The following is a 27,011-nucleotide window of genomic DNA, read 5'->3' as shown; positions in this document are numbered from 1 at the left end:
CCTGGCTCACCACCCTCTCTATGAAACATTTCCTGCAACAGGTTTTTAATCTTCTTCTTTGCAGTTACATCTGTGCTGTTTACTTTCTCCCTGGGCTTCAATAACAAGGCCAGTGTGATTGCAGATTACCTTCCGCAGGTACTGCTTATGGTGATATGTGGCCCAAAATTCATTAGCAGTTAACAAGGTGAAAATGGGTTGCTTGTTTTGCAGCTAATAACTAATCCTACTTCCACCTATAGCAGGACCTGCAATGAGAGAAGGAAATACACAGTTGCAGCTAGGAAGCCAGCCAAGAAAATGTTGTGTTCATAGAGGGTGTACATGCCACAGCATGTGCACATGCACTAAGAAACAAGAATACAAGGAAAAAGGGCACGCTACATTATATGGGCCACTGCGCATCATTAATCTGTTTTTTGACTATATAAAAGAGAGGGAATGGAAGTATAGGAAGTAGGAAAAAGGGGCAGCAATCAGAAAGTAACAATCAAGCGAAACAGAGACGGTAGGAATGGAAGGGGGAGAGGGAGAATACTTTTTTTTTTTTTTGTGGGGCAGGTGTCTTTTTTTCAAAAAGGAAAGCTCAGAAAAGGCATAATGGAAGGTAAAGGTATGATAACAGGTTACAGGTAGGTTACAGGGACAAACATGCAAACACATAAACACATAAGAGAAACAAAGACTGACAGGGGAGGTGCTGACACACAGAAGAAATGTGAGGACAGTGGAGTGAGAGACATATTACAAACAAAGGGAGGACACTGGTGATGGGGAGGAATGGAGAACAAACAAGGGAGAGCACTGACACACAAAGAATGGTGACACCTAGATGGGGGTTCTGGTTGGTATGGTCTTCTATACCACTCAGCCTGTATGACACCCAGAGGAAGGTCAAAGAGTACACTGACCACCCTCCCAATAGGTCCTGTCTGAGGTGTTGCTGGTAAGGGCAATGATGACACTCTACCAGTTGCAAGTAGAGCATTTCCAAGCAGCCAATGTGGGCATCCAGGTGCTGGTCCAACAGCCCCCCCCCCGCAACTACCTCAAACATTTCCCTACAGGTTACAAACTCACCATCCCTAGCAGCAGCACTCTCAGGAATGATAGTGCTCAGAGCTGGTGAAGTACCAGCTGGGCAGGAGAGGTGGTCAACTGACTGTCCCTGCTGTAGTCTCCAGGCAGCCAGTCTAGAATACTGCTTGGGAAGATGCAGGGGATGGCTGGGCCTGCTCCAGGACTGCAGACCCAGGCCTAGCCACCAGCACTGTAGTAGCTGCTGCAGTACATACCTCCAAAATAAAGGCAGATAAATAAAATAAATGCAAAAAAATAGGTCCTTCGGATCAGACATTAAACACAGGTCCCATCTGTTTGAGTTGGTAGTAGCTCAGGTGGGTGCAAAAGATCCCATGGCACATATCGAAAAACAGTAGGGAAGTTCCGCAATACTCTCACCAAATTTTCTGTAGTAGTATAAATACCATTTTAGGTCTCCCCTGAAAAGAGGATATGAGCCTAGTGGGACTAACCCCGTTAACAGGTCTATATTAGAACACTGAACATTTGAAATGTTGAGTGTTCTAATATCGACCCATTTTCAGCGAACGCTGAAAATATCGAAGAAACAGAAAACCAAATTTTTTCCTACCAACCTGGTGAACTTGGGCATCCTGACACAACGTTTGCCTCATGTACACAGACAACTCACATCTCCTACCCCACAACACTATGACCTGTGAGAGATGCACATATATATCCAAACTGGAAGGCAAGCACTCTCCAGCCAAGACTGAATCAGCCAGTCAGGAGGAGAAGATTAACACCTGCACAACACCAAATTCGACACATAGCCCACCAGTACATACACCACCACAGCCCTCACATAGAAACACAAAACACACACCTACCTTCATAGAGGCTCACAAGAACAAATCTGCCCAAACAACAGAGACCTCCGAGACAGAAATGCAAGCAACCACTACATCCCAGCACAAACCATGTAACAGACAGTTAACACAAACAGTGTGCTACACAACCAAAGCCCCTAAGGCAAAACAACTTGCCCAATACACTAGTCATAGGTGACTCAATAGTAAGGCACACTGATGTCCCACTCACCAGGCTAAATAAGGAGAAAGTTACGATCATCTGCCTGTTGCGTGGCAGGATCTGCCACATAACCCACGCACTCAGGTCGCTCCACAACAAGTACAAATATAACTCAGTCATTGTCCATGTTGGTGTGGACGACCTGGGACATACCTCCCTGGACTACATGAAAAGAGATGTAGAGGAGCTCTCTGATCTTGTAGCCCAGGCATGTATGACCCTGGCTCTGAGTAGCATCCTACCATCATCCAGAATGATACCACACTACAAACAGAAAATGACTGACTTTAACAATTGGCTAAGTTTCTGGTGTCATTCAAAGGGGATCCAGTATCTGTCTGCCTGGGCTGAAATGATCGACAGACCTCGATGCTTTGCCAGAGATGGCCTGCATCTGTCACCCCTGGGATTCCGGATACTAGCCAAAGCTCTTGCTACCTCTATAGTGCCTTTTTTAGGCAATGTCCTGAAGACAAAATTACCCCCACAACAGTCACAAGCAAAAAAAATCTGAGGGTTATGCTACTCAATGCTAGAAGCCTAAATCTCAAAATGCACTCGCTCGAAGCACTCCTAAAAATGGAGAACATCGACATCTGTGCAGTGACCGTGACCTGGTTCAGGGCTCAGGAGAGTACCTCGGCTTTACCAGGCTACAATTCCTACCACACCTTTCGGCCCCCTAATCCAGACTGAAGCACTAAAGGTGGAGGGGTCTCCATATTCATAAAAGATATGTACACCTCCAGACAGATAGCCCAACATAACGCATCTGAGATACTTCAGGTACAATTAACACTGGGTAAAATTGCAATCCAGGTTGTAGTCTGCTATAGATCCCCCACCATGTCCCAAGAGTTCCACTCCACATTCCTAAACACACTGGAAAATATTAGGGTACAACCCAATACCCTCGTACTAGGAGATTTTAACTACCTCTCCATTAATTGGGAAAATTACTCAAGTACCAACTCACTAGCTCAACATTTTCTGGAATTCATTAATTCCAACACCCTAGACCAACTCATACTTACCCCCACCAGGGGTAGAAACATCCTTGACCTGGTTATTACCAACATGGGTGACTGTTGCTCTACACCTGAAATCAATTCCTCCCTGGTCATATCTGACCACAAGCTTATCACTATCAACATCCGCATCCCACCCGCACCTTCATTAAAGGAAATCACCATAAAAACTTCTCCAAAGCCAACTTTGGGCTTCTAAAAACAGAGGTGGCAAACTTCATGATGCCCACACAAATGGAAAATAGTTGTATGACTGCTGAATCATACAACAATGCACTCTATGAGCACATAAACATGTGAATGGAATGGGCCATACCAAACAGAACCAAGATGCTCTCCTCCAAAAATAGGAAGCCAATCTGGTGGACCCGTACCATTAACAAACTCTACAAAAGAAGAAAAAAACTGTTACAGAAAAGAGTGACATCCCAGGAGTGGAAAAACTCCCTTGTTAACCTCAGCAAAAAACTGAGATCCCTTATCAAATCATCTAAAGCCTATTACAAAAACAAAACTGCTACAGATTCTAAATACAACCACAAGGCATTCTATAGTTATGTCAAGAATCTACATGGCAAGTCTCAGATCTGCTCTGAGTTACAGCACAATGGCAATACATATGCAAAACCAACTGATATTGCCAACATATTGGCTGACAGGTTCAGTGCAAACTTTATCCCCCTTTCACCCCCCAAAGGGCCAATCTCAATACCTGAGGAATGCCAGGTCCCTATCATCACGGCTACACATGTAAAAATTGCACTGTCCAAAGCCAAGAATACAGCTTCCATGGGACCTGACAATATCCTGGGCTGTGTCCTACATGAACTACAAAATGAACTGGCACCACACCTGAGTACCATGTTCAATCACAGTGTCATCTCAGGCTTTGTTCCTGCAGAATGGCACACTGCCACAGTCATCTCACTCCATAAAGGGGGAGCGACTACATGTCCTGGGAACTACCGCCCATTACCCTGACGAGTCTGATATGTAAGGCCATGGAGCGCATCATCATGGACCTTATCAACAGGAACATAGGGAATCTCCAAACACTAGACCCCACGCAGTTCAGGTTTGTGAAAGGCAGATCATGCCTGCTCAATCTGATAGACTTCTTCGAGTCTGTCACCAGAGCTGTGGATGAGGGCAAGGTAGTGCACGCAGCCTACCTACAACTTGGCAAGGCCTTTGACACCATCCCATACTCAGGAATGATAGATAGACTCACTAAACTAGACATAAACCCTTATGTCACAAGATGGGTAGCCAACTGGCTCACTGATAGAACACACACTGTAAAAGTAGCGGACACTAAATCTGACTACTGACCAGTTACAAGTGGCATTCCACAGGGATCTGTCCTGAGTCCTCTCCTGTTTGGCATCTACTTCTCTGAAGTCCAAGTCAACACAAAGGGACTCTGGTTGACCAAGTTTGCAGATGACTGCAGATTGGGAGCAATTATAGACTCTCCTATGGATGTAGGCATCCTACAACAACGCCTCACTGAGACCAATGACTGGTGCAAGAAACATGGTCTCAAGCTGAATGCCAAAAAGTGTGTTGTCATTCCCTTTGGGAAAAATTCAGTGCCCATGAACTACCACATAGAAGGTACTCCACTAAACACCGAAGGTGTGATAAGAGACCTGGGGACACAGGTTGACAGCAACCTCTCCTTTGATAACCACATCGCCACTGTGGTCAGACAGTCCTTCTATGTAGCACATAGCTCTGGTGACAGACTCAAAGAAGTCTATCAGATTGAGCAGGCAACCTATATCCCTGAGGTACTGGAGGCTTTAGAAAGCACCCACATTGAAATAAAAGCCCATCTGGTGAGCTCAGAAAAGATACACTAACCATAACAGTTACCACTTTATCATCTTTCAGTTGGTGTGTAATTTACAATGTGTTTGCAGTCCACCCAGGCAATACCCATGGCTCCCACATGTGGCACGTATGCAAACCACATCAGCAATTTGTGAAGTGCAGTTTTACCTAGGGCCATCTTATTTGCAATCCCTGGTATGCCCTGGTTGATGACACATATCAGATATCAACAGACTGTGGCAGACAGTGACTACAGATATGACCTGTTGTAAATCTGTCTTATCATCAAATGTATGTTTTTCTACTGCTAAAAGGCATACTTTTACTGCCTGGATGTCTCAGGTTGTGGCCTGCATTATGACCTTAATGCATGTGCTAAGATTCTCAGTATGTGCAATGTGACGCAAAATAGTATTGAGGAAACAGATGCAGCAGGAAGTACACAGGCAGGAGGACCAAGTCCCACCACACCAAGCAGAAGATGCCACTGTTTTCTGGAACAGACTTCCTCTCTACATAAAACAAAGTTCATCCCTGTCAATTTTCATGTACATCTTGGATCTATGAATGGGAAACAGAAAATCTAGCCCAGGACTGCACCCTGTATTACTAACAGACAAAGGCAGCACGTAACTGCTTTATCCCATGCATGGGTCCCTCCAAATTATCTATGATATGATCCCAGTTACTCTCATTAGGGGTAATAATTAATCATTGACCATGGGACAGATACGGCCAATCTATATGAAATGGGATAGGTTAATTTAAGCACAAAATGGGAATTGACTAGGCTTAAACATTCATGCAAAGGCAGCTAGCTTAATACCTAGCTAGGAACCTATGACCAGCTCTTGCATGATTACTCTAGCCACGTAACAGTGGGTCATCATTTCAGTGTCATGAAGGGCATGAAATGTTATGCACACTCAGATGACAAGCCTTTTCTGAGGGTGATAAAGTGCAACACCATTACTACCGGCAGCAAGTACTGCTTGTTGCATATGCATGCTTGTTACTGCTGCAGCTACCCCAAACACCCTTCTAATTTCAGTATTTTATGCTGGACAATTACTCTGGAATTAGTGCCTGCAGGCATGGAATACATACATACATATATTTCCGAATCACTCTGCCATATTGTACACCCTCATTTGCATCTGACGAGTCCTGTATTTCAATAAAGTTGTTCACTGCCATGTCATTATACTGTACTTAGTATACAAAGTGGGCAGCTAAGTTGCTCAGCCTACCCTATTTACACTTAGTGTGCCAAGAAATCGCTCACGCCCTGCCATTGGCTGCTTGTTCCAAATTGTTGACCACAATGAGGAAAACATTTCGGAATTTTAGGGCCAGTCAATTTCTTTCTTTCCATTTCTGCGACTGTCAGCTTCCCCTTGACAGTGTACAGCATCTGTATTGTACCTGTTATTTCTCATGTTCACTCCAACATCTGCATGTACACAACCAATAGCTTCTTGTGTTTCACATCCGCAACTGTCCATATATCCTAGTAACTTTGCAATCGGCTTTCTAAACCGTATAAATGTCCCTCTTCTGCTGCAGTCAGAAAGTAATACAATGTTCTGCATGAAAGTTTAACAGTGATGCATATCATCAGAGACTGTCCTCTGCATCTCTAGAGTCTGCACTCCTTGGAATGCATCCCAGTACAGTGCTGTCCCTTATCACCATCTACTCAGGATACACAATATGCTTCTATTTAGGATGATAATCTTTTATGTTCCCTGTCTACTCTAGAGATACCATGCCCATCAGTGCAAATAAGCTTGAACATTTCTGCACTGAGAACAAGCTTCTACTCATTTACTCAGACTGCAAGTCACACTAATTATCACAATTGACTGGTTCCAGTCCCAGCATAGACCCCTGGTACCTCTCTAGCTAATGACTTATTGATTGAGTTACACTTTGTCTTTAACGATTTTGCCGGTTATGCCTTTACCCAGTAGAAAGACCAAGTTGATCTACTGACATATCCCACTTAGTTCTTTTCTGCTTCTATTTCTTCGCTTCTCTTTAACATCCATACTCTACTTTATACTAATAATACTTTAATTCTACACATTTAACATTATTAATCCTTTTCAGTACTATTGATATTTGAACAGGTTTCTTACTACCTATGTTATCTAATATACTTACAAACTTAACATGATTTTAATTGCAGGTTCATATGCTCATACTAGACTAGCTGCCCTTGTAGGCTGTTTTTTTAAGTCATGGTCAATTTCCTTAGACAGGATCAAACCGAATACTTTTTGGTTGTGTGGTAAACATCTTAACCATTACACCAACCTCCAACCAGTAATTTCATGCTTATGTAACCTTCTTTTTTTGGAGCTTTTCTCGCTGGGTTTCCTCTGAAAATGAGCTTTTACCCAGTCAAAACTGTCATGGTAGTCAAATATAATAAATAAATAAATAAATACCTCACACCTCCCCAAAAGACCATCGTTCTGCATTCCTGCTACCTTTCTCCTCCAAAGATATTCTTTACTTTCCCATTTTTCTAAATAATTTAATAATGAACTCCTTCAGTTTTTTCGGCTTAGCTTCCTGCTTATATATATTTTTTATTTGTTCTCCTGCATTCTTGTATATCAAAAATGTCATGTTCCATCCCATCCACTTCCAGGTCTGTCCTGCCACAGTGCTTACAGATGTACATAGACACAAACACACACAAACAGTATACATTCGTCCTTCACAGAAAAGTATAGCAACACACAGACATTCACAAATTACAGTTGTAGGTAGTCCTTTTTTGGTTGTAAGTTAATGTTTTGAAGCCATATTTAGTGAATGACATTTAGTGCAGTAAAGACAGTGAGGCAGCATTAAGAACATCCCTGTGCATTGGGAGACCCACTATACCCCCTCCCTGCACACTTAATTATAATAATCACAGGGTCACTGCATCTGAATGAAAAGTGCAGTTCTTAGCAAAGTGGGACTTTTGTTGAATGCAATCTAGCTTGGCTTGCTGAGATGAAATGATGGTATTCAGAAAATCTGGCTTAAAATATCACCTGACTTCCATTTTCTCAAATACAACACATGATAATATATTCATTGTTGTGTCAAAAATGAATAATGCCCTTTCCAGTCCGTATTCAGAGAACTTGTGTTCATAAAATAAACTGCAAGGCACTCTGTCTTGCACTTCAGCAAGCAGTAAACTTCTGACTCTACTACTGTTGATAAAAGCATCGTCTCCTCTCCCCACCATTCACAATTGTTTTTGTCTTAACAGTTCAACTTAAATTATTACTAAACAGCTGCAAGTGTTGGATGGCAAACTTTTGTACTGAACAGCACAGCTGTCAAGTAAATTGTGAAGCTTATCTGATTTTAGAGAAATAAATTCAGTCCATCTGGTCTGGAATTCACACTGCCCAGGATCCAGTTGTCCATATTTATAGTGACAGGGTACCCATAAATTAAAATGTATGTCAAAAATAGTGACAGTTTAATTTATTTTGTTTTATTTTACTTTAATTATGTTGTGTTGAGTGGGTTAGTCACACTAGGCCTATGGCCTATTTTCAGAGTACACCTAATATGGTATTCAAACTGACTAGGGAAAATTTGGCTAGGGCACACGGGAAATTCTAACACCGTTTAATAAATTGTATTTTTTCTTTTTTATTTATAGTTGTATTTGTAATATTTGTATATGCGTATAATGAATTTGCATAAGTAAAGTATTACAATGCCTTCCAAGTGATTGCTTGTCGGGAGATACATGGTGGAGAAAGCTCCAGAATGGTTCAAGCTACAGCAAGCTTTGCTTCCTTATTTGATAATTATCCTGTTTTGTTGAGTGAAATAATGGTGGATATTTTCAGAATTGCTGGCATGCTTTTGAAGGTCTGGATAATGATACTTTGCTGTGTTTGATGTATGAAAATAAACCTGAGGATGGCAAAGAAGCATCATGGGGTAATACTATGAAGAAATATGATTTTGTAGGTGGGTTTGCTTTTTGTTTTAAAGGATTCTACTGATTTACCGGTTCCTGGAACTCCTTTTAGCTCTGTGAAGGTCTTGTCTGTCTTGGACTCAGGATGGCTAGGAAAACAGAATAATTGTAGAACATACTTCTCAACTGTCCCTGATTTTGCCCCATACTTTTTCTTTTCCCCTCAGTGTTTTTATATTTTTGGTAATGCGCTGAGGATTAGTGATTCAGTCATGCCAAACATTAGAGTTACATACTTATTATTGTTTAGAAAATGCATATGGATGTAAATGCTGTTGTTCTGATAACCTTTTTAAGTGAAGTAGAATCTTCTTCTTTTGGCTTTTCTTGGTTAGGGGTCGCCACAGTGGATCACTTGTCTGCTCATGATTGGCAGTGGAGTTTTATGGTGTCGAGTTGCCAGCCCAGCACCCAACCTTCCACAGAAGGCACACACACGCACTCACACCTAGGGCCAATTTAGAGTGTCCAATCCACCTACAGCATGTCTTTGGGATGTGGGAGGAAACCGGAGTACCCGGACGAAACCCACGTGACCACAGGGAAGACATGCAGACTCCACACAGAAGGCACCCCAGCTGAGGATCGAACCGGAGAACCTCTTGCTGTAAGGCGACAATGCTAACCGCTGCACCACAGTGGCCACCCTTTTTAAGTGAATTAGAATAACATTTAAAATTTTCACTCATTTTGGGCTTTTGTCTCCCCATTATAGATTTCATATGTGAATACTAGGCTAACTGCCCTGAAGGGCTATTTTAAGCCTAGCCAGCAACCCAAGGTCAGACTCAAACCCTGTACCTTGTGTCTATGAGATAAAGGCTTTAACTATTACATTAAGCCCACAGTAAATTTGGCTTACTCCAAAATTATTGAACAAAGTTGAAAGACATGAGTTGTAGTTATTTCTAAACAAATATTCTACTCATGGGACACAACTGTCCTTATTACGAAAAAACATGAAGTGGTAGTTTGCTCTTCTATTCCTTCCATTTGTTTGCTAAATAGATTAATAAAGCAGTGATCTGTTGTTACAGCAATACATAAAAGAGACTCTCCAGCTAGTTGTTATACATTTGGAATGTTTAATCACTCCACTGAGATTAAAGCTTAATATGTACATTCTCTTATACAACTGGGCAGGAACATTTTTGTTTATTTACATTTGGATCAATTTTCTTTTTTAAGTTGTAGTCTGGATGTAATGTGCAGCAGAATGTTGCTTCTTGGACTGACTGTCTCTTTATTAACGTAAATGTAAATGAGCGATGCAAATTACTGTGCATCACAGGATGATACACAAGACTCAGAAAGGCTTATAGTGGTGTTGAAGCCTTAAATCAGAAGGTCACCACATTGCGGTAAGCCTTTCAGATTCAGAGACTCTCTCCTGCTGTGGTCTTCACATGACCGTATCTTGGAAAGCAATCTTGCTAGGGAAGCCTCATGGTAATATGGTAGTCTGGGGGAGTTGCTACAACTGTTAGTAGGTACACACCTAACCAATAACCACAAGTTAGAATCATACCTTAACCATTTTGCCAAGCCCTCCCGCCATGGGGTTTGTTTATGGTTGCATGGATGTTTAGGTGTGTGTGTGTGTGTGTGTGTGTGTGTGTGTGTGTGTGTGTGTGTGTGCGTTGGGTGGCTGACTATGCTACCACATGTGGGCTGGTAGGGAGAACACTAGTAGCTAGGTCTCAGATTGTGCAGAGACGTGGTAATAAAAGTGCCAATGAGGTGTTTGTGCAGCTCTACCCTGTCTCCTAATCTGATATTCTGTCCATCATAATTACCTAACCCATGTTAGACAATTAGCAAGGGAGGAGAAAATCTCTTTGAATCCCATGAGATGTCTGTAGTCAACCAGATTTCTGTGACCATTTTTCTTTTTAATGTCAGTCCGTGCATTCTATTGGTAAAGTTAAGGGTGAAAGTGCTACTTTAAGGTTAATTAATAACACATAATCTCATATACTGAGTCTTATTAAAGTTGCTGATTTGATAGGCACTTAAATAGGCACTTAATGGGCACAGCTGAAATAATGCTATTTTTGTGGGTCTGATACTCACCTATTTAATCTCTGTTAGTTAAACAATGCTGCACTAAGTGTAGTAAAAAGGGTCATTCTGCAAAAAAAAAAAAAAAAAAAGGCATTTTTGAAGTGTAGGAAGTGTCTCCAAAAGGGCCATTTATAGTTTGACTGCTCTGAATTTCATGGTTGCAGAAAAGGGACAGAAATAATTCTGACCAGACAGTGGTCTTACCCAATCCTGTCCAAGCACATTTAGATACTACTGTTGAGACTGACATTTCATTTACTGTAAAAGACAGTGCAAACTCCCCTGATGTTTTAGACTCTATTCATATTACTGTTTCCATTCCTTCCAGGCCAAAATTTGATGTGTTAGAACCCAATGCTGCTGCCATTGATGGTGGTTTATTTCAGACTACTGATATAGAGTCTCCAACTGGTAGAGTTAAAAGGTGGAAACCGAAAGACACAAATGACCCCAAACCTAAACAAAAAAAAAATCAGATAATTTTACTATGTCTTGGGTTAATTGTAATAGTATTATTATTTATTTATGTTTTTGCACCGTTTGTCCCCAGTGTCTGCAATCATCCATCCCTTGCCTGACAATCAACCTATTTGCTCCTCATCATCAGGGTGACAGTTGACTGGGTATGACCATCATTCACACAGCACTCAGGACTGCTTTGAGATTTTTGCTCTCACTAATGAGCTAGAGTGACGCATACAATGGACTGACCATGGAGACTATCTTCATCCTTCCACAAGGGGTGTTCCCTCCAAGCAGCCCTGTCCCCCCCCCCCCCCCCGAAGAATAAGTAGTGTCTTTTTTTTTTTTTTTTTGCAGTCAGGGAACTTGCACTGTCTATTGTGCCCTACCATGTGTATAACCCCCCCCCCCCACCTCATGTCAGAAGTGAGCAGGCTATGCCCATTCACACTTCCCATCTCTCCTTCCTGATTCCTCCAATGCCAGGGCTGCTAATCAAAACCAGTTCCCTGGATTGCAGTCTGGTCTCTGTTAATCTGCGATACAGAGACAGACTGAATGTTAATACTGACATTAAGTTTACACATGCCCTACAGTTCTGAGCTGGTGTAGCTATTATGTCATTGATAATACTTGTTTATTACACACTTATTTTATGCTAGTAGAGCACTGCAAACAGTCTGAGTTGTATTGACATCAGGTGCTATGGATACTGTGAAGTGATTTATGCTCTTGGTACAGCTATTTTGATGGTTAATTCCAGTCTTATTGTTGTTGTACTAAATTTTGCTCATAGTAAAATGGGACATTTGCTTATTAGAGTTACAGAAGCACACAACACCTGTTCGGTTATTTGTGCTATGTGCCTATACATCAGCTGATGAGAGGACTGAGTTACTTGCAATTCTAAAACCTTATGACTTCATTTACATGGGCTTAAGACAAAAAAAAAATACTACTAACTGTATTCTGATACCCTGTCTGAAATCACTAATGATGTTTGACTGGTGGCTTTTTCTGACCACTTAACAATTTGGTTCAGTTTTGGTGACAAGAGTGGCAAGAACACTGCATATTTAGGAAGGTAAACGTTATAAAAAGTTGAAGGGTTCCTGCACTAGACAGCCTCCATTTTGCTGACAGGTCAACAGCCATTGTGAAGAGATCATATGATTAGGCAAACATTTTAAACTGATTGGAGATCTTGGTAGACAGCGTACAATCAAAAAGTTAAAAAAACACATTTTCCCGTCAAGACTGATTAAATCACAGAAAATATGACATGCCACATTATTACACAAATCCAATATATTGTTACAAGCGAATGATTTTGGCATGTCAAGAAAGATATTAGTGGAATTAATGGTGAAAATTACATACATTGTTCTATAGGCAGAGGTACATCTTGAAAGGTAATAGGGAACAGTGAAACCCTGTTTAGGTAAATGGGCTAATTTCAAAAATTATAAGGTGTAGCGTTTACCATACCCTGGTGGAAAAGTGGTTTATAAGTGTAACATTCTGATGTGCTGCAGTCTGTTCGACTATTACTCTCCAAGCAACAGGTTTCTTTCCAGCCAGAGATAGCAAGTGTTTAGATTTTCAAATGTTTGTTTGGACTGATGTATTACTACTACACAACTGGGCATTGTCTGGAACACTGTTATAAGTCCAGTCTGTATTAGGTTTGGATGACGTTCCATAAACTTTTAAAATCCTTTTTGTTCATGTTCTGAGTGGTTGTGTCAGGAAATTCAGTAGTCACAAATATGTGAAGAGACTATTAAGTTTCTATGGTGAAAGAGATGTAAGGAGTGGATTAGTAATTGTAGGACACTGATGTAATGGGGACTATAAACTTATGCAAATCAGATTAAAGAATTTTCTTCCTAAATGTTTGGTAGTATTTACTGTAAAGTGTCAGATGGCAGATTAATTGTTCATGACACAAAAAGGCATTAGAAAAGGTTTGCCAAAATCAGATGTGAAATATTTTGTTAGCACATGGCATCAGAATTAAGCTTATTTGTTTTTTGTAGTTTGTGAATCTGCATTGTACTGTTAAGATATTAATGTAGTTTTGATTGAGTCTATTCCTATACCAATGCACACACAATAAATTAATAAATAAAATCTAAAAGTTATCAATTTAATCATACAGTCATATACACATACATGAGAATTAAGTGCTTTTGTCTTCCAAAAGACTTCATCAGACTGAAAATCAATTCACCCATTTCATTTACATATAAGCCGCGGTGGTGCAGTGGTAGCATTGTTGCCTCACAGCAAGGGGGTTCTCCCGTTCGATTCTCGGCAGTAGAGTCTTCTGTGTAGAGTCTGCATGTCCTCCCTGTGGTCAAGTAGTGTTCAAAAGACATGCGTAGAATGGGCGTGCCTTCATTGAAGGTTGAGCGTCGAGCTGGCACCTAGGCACCCGTAAAAAAATATACTGCCAATCATTAGCATGCCGGAGTTCCGCTGTGGCGACCCCTAATCAGGAAAAGTTGAAAGAAGAAGACTAACATATATCATGATATTCTAAACAACCAATCAGTATTTAAGTTTCCTTCCTTTTAACACACATTTACAATAATCAAATGCTAACACATAAATGTGTTATGCAAATGTTGACCCAGGACACACAGCTAAAATTGAAGGAAGTGAAAATTATTTGACTCTACTACAAATGTATTTATCTGCACATGTGTCTGTCTAGCATGCCTTTTGTAATGCTGAAGCAGTAATTAAATGACTCTCAGGTTCTTCACATTTTTTTTTATTTTTAATTAGAATGTGAATGCAGTCGGACAGCGGATCTTACCTGTCTTGGTTCACTATTTAGTCCCTTCTCATTACTGTGGTAAATAAAGACTTTTCCTGAACCATCATATGGTGCACCAATTGCTAGGTCTGTGGAAACAAAACACAAAGACACCTATATAAATCTGGAGCCATCACAACTCAAAAAGCTAACAAACTAGAACTAATTATTAAATACAAACCATACCACTGACCTGCAGAGTAGACCATTTCACTGAAAACCGTTGAAGACTTAAGAAAGCAGTTGCAGTGACTTTGCTGTTATAATGATACTGCAGTATTTTAATGTATGTCAATGTGGAACTATTTTTTATTGTGCAGAAGAAGATTTTTTTCAAGTACTTCATCATTTACAGTCTTCACTACTTTCCAAACTTGAAACCACCTACAACAAAGTTGCTAGATTTGCAGCCAATCTGCCTTCAAGATCACACCACTGTCATGCTCTCCAGACACTCAGCTGGCTAGAGTTTCCTAATAGACTCTTATTTACCCAACTTCTCATTATCCAGACTATTTTGAATAAGCCCTCCTCTTGCTCTAGCATTTCCTCACTTGTCTCTCTATAATCCCCCTTTATCCCTCAGAAGCTCTGACCAATGTGTCTTACAAATTCACAAACCTAATAAATCTACTGGACAGAATCTCTACAGCTACTTCCCTACTCTTGCATGGAACAAGCTCCCCATGAACCTTTGAAACATTTCCTACATCCATGAATTCAATAAACTCTCAAAAGGTACCTTGGATTTGCCTCTGTACTCATCCCACATGAACCCGCCCTTTTTTTCACTATCCTCTCTTTTCCTCCCTTCCCTACTACCATAACTCACTTCACTGCTCTGTATTGTACAATTATCTCTGAAGATTACTCAATGTTATATAAATTCATTCAAATGTTTTATTGTACATTTCTTTGCCATGTTTTTTCTTCAATGTTATAATGCCTTTTACTATATTGTACTGTGGAGCTTTTTCTACATTTGCTTAACTGTTTTATTATAACATTTTCACTGTATTCATCTTTAATTTTGTAAATTTTCTTGCTTACTTGTACTATGGAACTTTTCTCCCTGGGCCTCTACTGAAAAAGGGTTTTGCTCAGATGGACAATACCAGTTAACAAATGTCAAATAAATCAATAGTAAATCAATAAATAAACAATTATTTACAAGGATACAACCTTGAACAAGTATAAATGATTGAACTGATAATTTTCCTATACTTGAACAAGTATAAATGATTGAACTGATAATTTTCCTGTACTGTCACATTTATTTTTTTAATAAACAAAGCTGCTCAGATATAACTTCTACGGAATTGTATACAGTTCATTCTCCATTGGTCAAGTTACTGGAACTGATGTCATGAGTAGCATAAAATCCTCTGAAGGCATGCACAAGACACTGTCAGTATGTAGCTAAAGGGCTTTCCTGGAAATATCCTAAAAGTACTTGCATGGAAATCATTATATCTTGTTGTTTACTGTAGTCTGCTAAAATCAATGTCTTGAGATTAGAACAATAACTCTTAACGAATAAAATTACTTTAGCCACTACCCTGTTCTACTCATTCATTTTTCAGGAGCCATGTTTTTTAATTAAAAATTACCTTGGAAGCCATCTTGATTGACATCTCCTATACTGGCAACAGCAAAACCGAATGATGACCAAGCAGCACCATTTAGAGTTACGCTTGGCTGTTCCTGAAATGTCCCAGCTTCATTCATGTAGATGTAGACAGCCCCACCTATCTCCTTTTTCCAATCAAAATAAAATGGGGCTCCAACAATGAGATCTTGCCAGCTGTGACCAAGAAAAAAAGAAGAAAATATACTGAATAATAAGACTAAATGCATCACTTTTTACAGAAAAGATACAGAATTATTTTGGTCACCCCCACCACCACCACTACCACTGTATACAGGAATAATTTCTATGTAACTAACTAACACTTTAAAAATACTGCATTTGTTTCCAGGAAACATACGATAAAACAATGTTGTTTCCTAAAACCTGAGAGATACCCTTTTGTAGTCTGTTTCAAGAAATGAGTAAACGAGCAACATGGAGGCACTTTTCACACAATAATATAAGCAAGGTAAAGGTTCAATTATAGCAAATAAATAGAAATTAAATAAACACCACAACCTGAAGAACACAATTTTCAAAAAGGGACATCAACTAATTATTAGACCTTTACATTCATGACAAATTTAGATAAAATAAAATAAATACATTTACAAATATATCATAATTGGGACTAATAAAACCATATTCCAGCTTTATTAATATCAGTTAGCACACTTATTCCCCATAATTTTTGGTTTTGTTATTTAAACAAATGTACTGCTTTATACGATGTTTCCGATGAAGTTCTAATTTTTGGTGACCAAAACTTCTTACCATATTAATAAAGTTGGGACACAGTGTGTTGGATGGAGCTTTTCGTTTTTTCTTCTTCTTAATATGCCATGTTGGATTTTTTTTTGTGAACTCATAACACTTTGCACTCAGCCACAAGGATTAGTAATGGTGAACAGCAAAGTATAACGACTCACTACAATTCAAAAAAATACATGTTGTCTGTGCAAGCTGTTTGTGCTTAGCAGTGAAGCCTTGTAAAACGTGAGATTCACAAAAGAATGAAATCAGTGCTGAGACTGATGATGCCTGGGAGCATTATTGCTCACTGTTACAGACCGGTCCTCTGAACTTTTTAATAATCATTTATGCAGGCAGTGCTTAGGAAGTGAAGATCCTGAGAAGGCTGCTGTCACTGTTTTGTACAGTTATGTTACACACTGGTCAGCAAATGGTCTATTTTAGAATATTCAGGAAACATCTGCTAGCAAGCACAGCTTCCATCTCCCTTCCTTTACTGTGTAAATAATAAATCAGAATGCTGGTGGTAATTCCAAACTCAGAGAAGGAGTGCTGTACTAACCTTCTGCAATTTAAACTACTTACTTAATCATTTTTGGGGGCACTTTTTGTATCCCTATCTCTGAATCACTGCTAGAAATTCAGCTGCAGTGTTACATTTCAGTGAAATCTTCCACAAAGCTGTAATACAAGACTTCTGAATTTGACCTCTTATCTTTTTTATTTACTGACATAAAAAACAAAAAACAGGCAGAGTAGGTCATGGCTCACCTATTCAAGAAGCAGTTTCATTATTGGTGTCTTGATAATTATAAATGTCACACCTGTTTGGCTAACATAATCCATTGTTTTCTTGTTCTATATATTTCATGTTCATTGTCTCTGCCCTCTCCTGCTTTTTCAGCAATCAGTACACCCAGCATTAGAGATAATACCAGTTAATGCTTAGAAAATGGCAATATAATTCACAGTCTGGCTAGGAGTTTGGTGTGTGCAGATGGACACAGAGCCTTGGGCTGAGTACTGTTGGCCTTGCTTCAGCAGAGTGCCACTAGCCACTAAGGGGAAGCATACAGAAAAAATAAATCACAGTGCCAGGATGGACTTCTGCCTTACACCTCTTGCCCTCCCAGCTGGGTTACAATATGAGGGCTACAGTAAGGCACACTTCCACTATACATCGCCCCTCCCCACGGAGATGAGCAGGCATCCATTTGGAGGTAAAAGAAAACAAAAGGGCAGGCTGGTCATTGGCTAGAGGGTGATATTCATCACACTGGAAGGAAAAAAAATATAGAAAAACAATTCATAAATAGCCTAAATAAAAAAATGGCAGCAGTAACTACAAACAAAACAGAAGTTATAATTAAGGGGAGGCACTACTTTGTAACGTTTCCAGTTTTTACAGATAAAGTAAAAAGAAAATGAAACTGACTAGTACACTGACTATGCTTTGAAAGCAAGAAAAAATGTTACAGCAAGACTTACATTTAAGAACCCTAAACTTTATTACAATAAATCCTTTTTGTTATTAGAGAGCCTTGCACTATCATAGAGCCATCACAGGGTACTGGAAACCTACTGACAATGTTTAAAGCTGTCACACACTCTGCGCTGTCATGCAGCCATCACAGAATATCAGAAACTTACTGACAGCGTTTAAAGCTGTCACACACTCTGCGCTGTCATAGAGCTATCACAGGGTATCAGAAATGTACTGACAGTGTTCAAAGCTGTCACACACTCTGCACTGTCATAGAGCCATCACAGGGTATCAGAAATGTACTGACAGCATTTAAAGCTGTCACACACTCTGCACTGTCATGGAGCCATCACAAAGTATCAGAAACCTAGTGACAGCATTCAAAGCTGTCACACACTCTGCACTGTCATAGTGCCATCACAGGGTATCAGAAATGTACTGACAGTGTTCAAAGCTGTCACACAGTCTGCACTGTCATGGAGCCATCACAGAGTATCAGAAACCTACTGACAGCATTCAAAGCTGTCATGCACTCTGCACTGTCAAACAAATGGCTGCCAGAACCAAGGCAAATCTTTACTCAGCCAAAAGCTTTAAAACCCGTTAGCATACCTTTCAGTTGTCCCTGAATTTAACTCAAAAATGTCCTCTGTCCCTCCTAAAGGTTGTTATTTTGTGTATAAAGACGGTACTAAGGACACTCATTACATTTAGGAACTTCTTTTCCTTCACAAAATACATATTAATTTAAATACTCCTACTCTGCAAGTTTTGCAAGTCATGTGTCCTTGATTTAGGGGATTTGTCCCTGACACTGGAAGGAGGAGGTTGACTGCTGGACATTTTGCTTTTATGCACTTTTATAACTGGTTGTATATCAGGGTAACTAAAACTTCCCATACATTATGAAGAATTGCGATCAGATGGCTGATTATAACTTATGTGTTCTCAAAGTGCATTTCATAAATTACACCTCTCAAGCTTTCCAAAAAAAAAAAATTCACCTCTGATGCGTCTCTCACAAGGTGAATATCTTGGAACCCATTTTTCAAACATAAAACTAACTGGGTTATGATTGGCAACCTGATCATAATATTCTCTGTAAGTGCATGTCCTGTTGAAGTAGCATCTGTTGATGGAGGCTAGAAAACAAATGAAAAAAAAACAAACCTGAACGCTACTGAAAAAAAAAATCACAGTGAATGTTATTTGATCCCTTGTACACTGAGACATACATAAACTCTCTCTCTCGCATACACACACACACACACACACACACACACACACACACACTCACACATCATGACGAGTGGTCATGAGCAATAGTAGCTTTTGCTAATTATGCAGTTTAAATGAAAAATATCCCTCAACACATCCACTGCTATTCCACTTTTTATAGTGAATCACTGCTCACCAAAAATAAGTCATCATATGTTCATCTCATACTCTAACATATATATACATATATATATATATATATATATATATATATATATATATATATATATTTATATATATATATTTTTTTAACGCTGTTATCCCTGGAAAATGTAACTGCATACGAGTGGAATTTATAAAAGTGGAAAATGTAGTCAATTTCAGTGAATATCGAAACTCCAAGGTGAATGAAGCCTTTAATCAGATTTTTATACATACATTAAATTATCTCACTTTCAGTGGGTTTACTCATATATGGAACAATTATGATGTACACACAAAGCTCCCATAAGGACCTCACTTTATATTTTATTTTACAAAACTGTTAGGAAGCACTTTCATGCTATGGCAAGTATGTAAAACAAAATAAAGTAACTATGTTGTTTTCTGTGAACCATCCCCTCCTTTACTGCTACCATCTCACAATGATAGGGATTATTTTTTTTTTGTTTTTGTTGTTAATAAAATATTTGGAGTACATTTTCTAATTTTTATTTCTCAGCTATTTAAAAGAGCTGTTGTTATCATATGTCCCTATTAACTCACTCAGGTCATTGGGTGAAAAATCACTGGCAGTTCCCATTACGGGGAGATCCCCAAGGTACCGCCTTTTAGGACAGTATGCATGAACTCCCAAAAAACGTTCACTGTATGTGTGTATGAGTTTGTAATCAGTTTTTCTTACACTGATTTCTTGAGACCTTGTTGTAGCTACTTTGATATCTTTACTAAGTTATTTATTTAGATCAATTATGTAGAATATTTATTTTTATGTCTGAAAGGAAATTAAATGTTAGTGATGACTTACACTGCTCAAGTGTTGGCATCTTAAGAATTGGATGAGGCTTGCCAACATGTGTGTGTGGTGTGAGCCAAACTAGATGTATTCGGTACTATGACTTTAAAGTTACACAACTTTGCTGTTATATGGAAGAATGCGTACTGATGTATTATGCACACATACACACACACACACACACACACACACACACACACACACACACACACACACACACACACACACACAAACACACAAACACACAATACAGAACAGGGTGGCATGCATAATTCAGGCTTACAGTATTCTCAATATATAGAATCCTACATGAATCCAGACATTAAGGTCCATGAGTTCATCAATACATTCTGCACTAAAGCTGGTGCATTAAAACTTACCTTCCTTAACATCCATAGATTGTTTTATGCAGTGACCCTTTCAAGGAATTAGTACAGATAAGCAGAGCTGAAAAAAATGCTACACTGAAGGTCAAAAGCTGAATCCTGAAAGCATGAGATGCTATTATTTAAGTATCAGGGATGTTGAGAGACAGGCCCCCCTCCACACACACACACACACACACACACACACACACACACACACACACACACACTCACACACACACACACACTCACACACACACACACACACACACACACACACACACACACACACACACACACACACACACACACACACATGGGGGGTGGGGGGGTACTTCCTCAAGTACAGTTTAGATTATTTTGTAGTGGGATTCAGTAAAGCCCATTTTTGGTATGTGTCTTTTGGTCAGTCAGACTCACACCCCCCCCCCCCGAGCTTTGCTAAACTAACTTACAAATTCATTTTATAAAATAGAAATAAAATAATTCTCTCTGTGGTATGCTTAACTCATTAAGCCCTAGTAATACCGCCAGGTGTTTCTCTAGGATCATCCTAGTAACACTTTGGGCTTCTGGTATTACCTGTTTGTATTTACATTACCACTTTCAAAAATGCTATATACAATACAATACAATACAATAAACACAGTCTCTGGATTGAGAGTGAAATAGGTCTAATGGGATCACTGCTCTAACCTAGTCAACAAATTCTAAATAAAAAGAAAAAAAAAAGCTTTTGAAACGCTTAATCTTTAAGTTAAAATGATGGGCAACACAATTGCACCTACACTTGACCTCTGTGGAGTGCAGCTAAAGAGATAGTAACAGTTGCTTGTATAGTATTTATTTTTTGGTATGGAATTTTCATATTTTGTGAAATATTTCAACAACCAAACAAGAAGGACAGAACTGCTTAAACTAATACGAAAGCTCATGACCACAATGCTGTGGACTATATATGGGCAGCTTGGGTGGATACTGAGATATTATAAATTGTCGACAAAATAATATAAAAATAATATTTTCCATGTTACTGTGAGTAATAAATCAGTTTAAGATCAAGAAGCTAATGAATGTGACCTCTGTAATGAATAGTTTGCCATTTTCACTTCTTTAGTAATAACTATAGTTCTGACGGTAGAAACATTTATTTAAACTGTGAGGACTTCACTTGATTTTGTCAAAAAGCTCAGGATGCGATCACTGGAAGTTAGAATACAAACCTCTAGAGTCCCATCAGGGGAAATTAGTTAAGTTAGAAAGGCACTACAGAGATAATGCACATCTGTATGCAGCTCTACTAAAAACAAGTGCATTTTTCTTAAAAATTTATCTGGCTTCAACAAGGTGATTTTTATTTTTTGTCCTCGATGGACCTCAACTTTTACCCTTTTAAGGTAGCTGTTTCCAAGTAACGACTACATGCAGTGAAGCCATAAGTATTTTATTTTCATTAATTTTTGTCTAGTGTTGGGCTTAAAGTTACACAGCTGGGTGCATCTTGCTGTAAAGTTTTGAAAACTGAAGTGTTTTGTTGTTACCCAGTCATTCTGAATTAATCTCGCAGTCTGTGTTACCATTTCACAGGATGGGTGCAGCTAATGGAAGGCAGAATTGGTATGTGTTCTTCATTAATGTGATGATTGTAAAGACAAACAACACCCTACATTTACAATCAGAAACTTTGAAAGATTTATTAAAATTTTATGATTAAGAGATGTTCTTTAAAAAAAATACATCTAAGTATTTTTTTGTGAGAGGGGACTGGACTAGTGAAGTCATTTTATAGCTTTAAGCATTAATCAGTCAAAAAATTTCCTAATTTTAATCACTGTCATAAAATCCTATGCTGTATGCTATGTCAACGATTATTACATAGGTTCCCAGAGGGCTGACAAGACTGAATATTGTTCTAACACTTTCTTAACTTTCACAGTTAATTAGTCACATGCATAAAGATGTAAAGTGATTTGGTCATGGTCGGTCACACACTGTGGCCTATGAGCTAATTAAAATTAGCAAGGGAAGTGTTGGAGGTGAAGCTCCACTTTGTGGTGGAATTTAGTTGGGGGAGTCACAATTAAAAAAACATTCATTGGCAGTCTTTTTTTTATGGCTACTGCTTTTCAGTTTGGCAGTCTGATTCAGAACTCTATTTTTGCACAGATGTACTCAAAAAGGGCATTTTGGTTTCCATAATGGAAGATATTCCACATAACAAAGGTGAGGTGTACATAACAGCCAAAAGGGCATTGTATAAAGGTCAGACAGTGGTGACAAATTACTTTTCAATTAACAATATGCTGCTATCTACTATTCAATATATTGGCATGTTCTATTAATTATGCATTAACTGTCGTACCTCCCACTGAAAAGTACTGTAACCCATTCAAAAAAATAAAGTATTTTATATCCCACTAATCAGTCCAGTAATTACACTGAAAAAAATCATTACAGCTTTAGTGAAACACAGCTGAAAATCCACCATTTTTTATTCACCAATAACTGCCAAACCGAATCTCCAGCACAAATTCAATTGAAGTGAAGCTGCAGGCTCGGGAAAAGTATTTCAGTATAAACATCTATGCCATTTATCTCTGAAATTCATTGATTCAAATGGTCATAAAGACATTAGCAGCAGCAACCAGCACACTAGTACAACCTGCTGAAATGCACAGTCATGTCCAATGGTGTGAGCACGTGCAATAGTACAAAGTCACAGAGCTGAGAGCATGTGCAACAAACAGTACAAAGTCACAGAGCTGAGAGCATGTGCAACAAACAGTACAAAGTCACAGAGCTGAAAAAAAAATAAACCTGGCTGTCAAAAATGCAATTAGTTACGAATACCCTTTCCAAATATTTTTAATAGCATATTACCATCAAATCAGACACTGAGTTATACATTTCATCTATATTTCAAGGACACCAAATCTTATGACCATTCCTGCCTAGCCAGGACCTACACTCATGCTGTACCTCCTTTGTCCAGGAGGGCAATACCACTGAATGCACTAGTAAATGTTTGGACACCCATCCAGTTATATTATTGTGTGGTTGCAAGGCCATGTCTGACACTATTAAGTTTAAAGGAAGGCAGTGAGTTGCAATGCTTAATATGCATACCAAGTTTATTCCAGAGGTTTGGGAGATGCTGAGTTATAGATCTACTGGGCCATCATATTTTATTTATCTACTGTTAAAGATGTAGGTTCCAGTTCTAGCACTGATGGAGATACAGGAGGTGCAGGACAGTCAGGACTCTAATGGCACAGGAAGTGAGACAGAGATCTCCCCTCAAAAGTCTATAAGACACTAAATAAAGGGATAGAGCTTCCAGCCCCTTTTAGTAACTTGGGAAATTTAGGCCTTTGATCTTTTTGGTTAGGAACCTTTGAATTTTTTTTAATATATAGTGAAATAAAACCTGAAAGGGGCCTTGTATTTGATAATTGGCCTGATCAATGCTGTGTATAAGGAAGTGATTACATCTTTAGATGTTGATGACATTCCTTTGGAAATTAGTTGTGCTAAATAAAAGTATTTCCTTACAACCATTGACACATGATGGTCAAAATAGGGGGAGTTATCAAACCCAAGTTCCAAAGTACCTGACTACATTTTCACTTAGTAGTGGTGTGCTATCTATACAATATGATGAGGGGAGGGGTTGTCTACCAAATATTATACTTTTTAACATTTAGCTTGAACGCATATTTAGCAAACCAAAAGTTTAACTGGGGGGTCTTCATTTTGGGGGGTTGGAGATCAATGGGTGACTTGAAAGCAAGCTTCAGTTTGCAGTCATCTGCAACCTTTGCCAACCAGAGGTATTGACTCACTGCTTGGAGATCTGAGAAGAAAAATGACAAAGAGAGGTCTCAGGCTCAAACCCTGAGTGACACCACTGACCACTTTCATACTTTCTGATGAGGCACAACTTGCACTGGGTGGGTTCCTTCAGGCAGATTGTTATCATCCTACCACATAACTGGGAGTCAAGTCTAATAAGATTTTCAATATCATAGTTTATAAGGTTACTTATAACATATTGCTTGGCTTTGCAGATGAGGCCACCCTTATACAGGGGCATCACCAATGCAGTGCACCAGTCATCAGGGACAAAACCAGTCAGTAAACTTTAAAACCAGTTTAAAATGTGTGCCTGCAATAGTATATCTGACACTATTAAGCAAGCAACATGCAGATATATTGTCAAGTTCTAAGGAGGATGTGTGTTAGCCACTTTCAGTAAATAATCTTTAGAGTTAATTGGAGGAGTAAGGGATTCAGTTATTTCAAGATTTAAAGAGAAGTCTTGGGGGGGTTGACACAACATTTGTTTGCAAAGATATTGACCATGTCTATTGGATCATAACAGCAGACATCATTATGAATAAGTTCAGTGCAATGTAGGTTATTGTTTTTTATTTTTTAAAATAGCTAAAGAAAAAAATGATAATGACCTTTGGCTTATTTTATTTATTTTACATGTGTTGACCGGGAGTGTCTGCTTGAGCTATTCTCCTTTATCAGCGGAGGCCCGGGGAGAAAAGCTCCAAAGATATACAATGCAATAAAAATAGCAATACAGATACATTTCAATAAAAATAGCAATAGAGAATTTTGGTAGTTAAAATACATAAGCTACATACATGTATATTGCTCACAGATAAAACAGTACTATAAACAAAAAAGGGACTGTTAAAAAAGTAGAATAAGTTGTATGTTTTGGTTTAAAAAGACAGTTGAGTAAATATAAGGTTTTATATGAAGAGTAGCAGAAACGTAAATGGTTACATAAGAATTTCAGGGAGCTGAGTGTAGAACAAGCTTTGGAGGTTGCACAGGAAGCATAAGATGAAGTAGTTAATGGTAAATTTTAGTAAGTTAGTTTGACTGTACTATAAAAGGCAGGTAATAATCAGGGAGGGTGAGTACAATGGCAGGACCAGTGTTTTTTAAAGTGGTCTTTGGTTGCTAGCTTAAATTGTTTGGGGTGAGTCAGGGACCTTATTTCTAGTGGGAGTTCATACTCTACGTTGGATTTGGGTTTATGGATTTTTAGTAGGTCTTGGGTTGATTAATAATTCAACCTGAGTTCATGGGCTCCTTTAGTGGACCTGATAGTGTTGTTTCTGTTTAGCTTTTGTAATGCTTTTGATACTATTCTTGAGAAGAGGGGGTTGGGATCTGACAAATAATTAAGGAAGAGTTTGGATCTGCTAAACAATTTAAGGTGTTTAATTCTGTTGTTACATAGTTTGTTTATGAGGAAGGACCACCAGAGAGATTTTTTTTTTAATTTCATGTGACATGTGGCTCTAGTCAGACATAAGTGATGTTTTTTTTTTTTGTACCACTGCTGGACTGAGCCCAGTGTCTTCTCTATCTGCACCTAACTGGCTCATTTATTCTGTGGTTCTGTGAACTCAGGATTCTCATGCAAGCAAGAACACTATGGCCCAGTCAGTCCTGCTTGGGTAGGGAGCGAGCCAGGCCTTACTGGTCCTGCAGGTAACCTATCCTCTCCCCTGGTGCAGACTCCCCTCCCCTCCAGTGGCTCTTCTGAGCTCCACTAGCTGCCCCCCAAGAATTCTCCTCAGTTCACACTGTAAATGCACATGGCAATGATGGCTCAGAAGACATGGGGTTCCATGGGATAGACAGCTAGTTCTCCTGCTTGGTATCACCCATGTGATAAGAGCTAGAAACATCTTTGGCCACTCACTCCCAGTCTCCTGAGGCAGCTCTTACAGGTGTCAAAGCCACTACTCCAACTCAGGCCACTTGTGATATAGTCACAGCTTTGTCACTCTATGCCACAGATCAAGTCAGTCATCATAGAATAGACAGAGGATGGCAAATCTGTAGTTATTTATATTCACTAGGATTTGAGTTAAGGGTCTTTGGGAGTTTAAAGGAGATGTTCTGACCTCAGAAGTTCACAAGTCTGTGGTCAGACTTCTCTGCAGAATGAGATACCAGAAGAGTAGTGTATAAATCAGCCATATTAGTTAGAATCAAACTAAGAATTGTGTGTCCTCTAGTAGGTTTACTTACAATCTGCTTAACAGACTTTTTGTTTAAGTCTAATCATTTATTTAGTCAATTATACTTCTTTAATCCGGTTAGTTAATTGGTCCAGGGACCTTTTTCACTCTTGACCTCAGACACTATAACAAGTAAGAAATGCACCTAGGAATACAAAT

General features: G+C 39.1%; 1 protein-coding gene across 2 annotated transcripts in view; it reads right to left on the bottom strand.

Moving 5' to 3' along the window:
- Window positions 1-27,011, bottom strand: part of ITGA3 (integrin subunit alpha 3) — a 1,049,629-nt gene that overhangs the window by 480,770 nt on the left and 541,848 nt on the right. For both annotated transcript variants that reach the window (XM_044055141.1, XM_044055142.1), the window contains exons 7-8: window positions 15,946-16,139; window positions 14,336-14,424 (exon numbers count right to left, since the gene is read on the bottom strand). In XM_044055141.1, coding sequence (XP_043911076.1) covers window positions 14,336-14,424; window positions 15,946-16,139 — 283 coding nt within the window. The remainder of the gene's footprint in view (window positions 1-14,335; window positions 14,425-15,945; window positions 16,140-27,011) is intronic.

This window comes from Protopterus annectens, chromosome 13.part0 (genome assembly GCF_019279795.1).
Source record: "Protopterus annectens isolate FY-2018-M chromosome 13.part0, PAN1.0, whole genome shotgun sequence".
In the NCBI taxonomy this organism is placed as follows: domain Eukaryota; kingdom Metazoa; phylum Chordata; order Ceratodontiformes; family Protopteridae; genus Protopterus; species Protopterus annectens.
The sequence above is the reverse complement of the archived record's forward strand: the minus strand, read 5'-3'. Positions and strand labels throughout refer to the sequence as shown.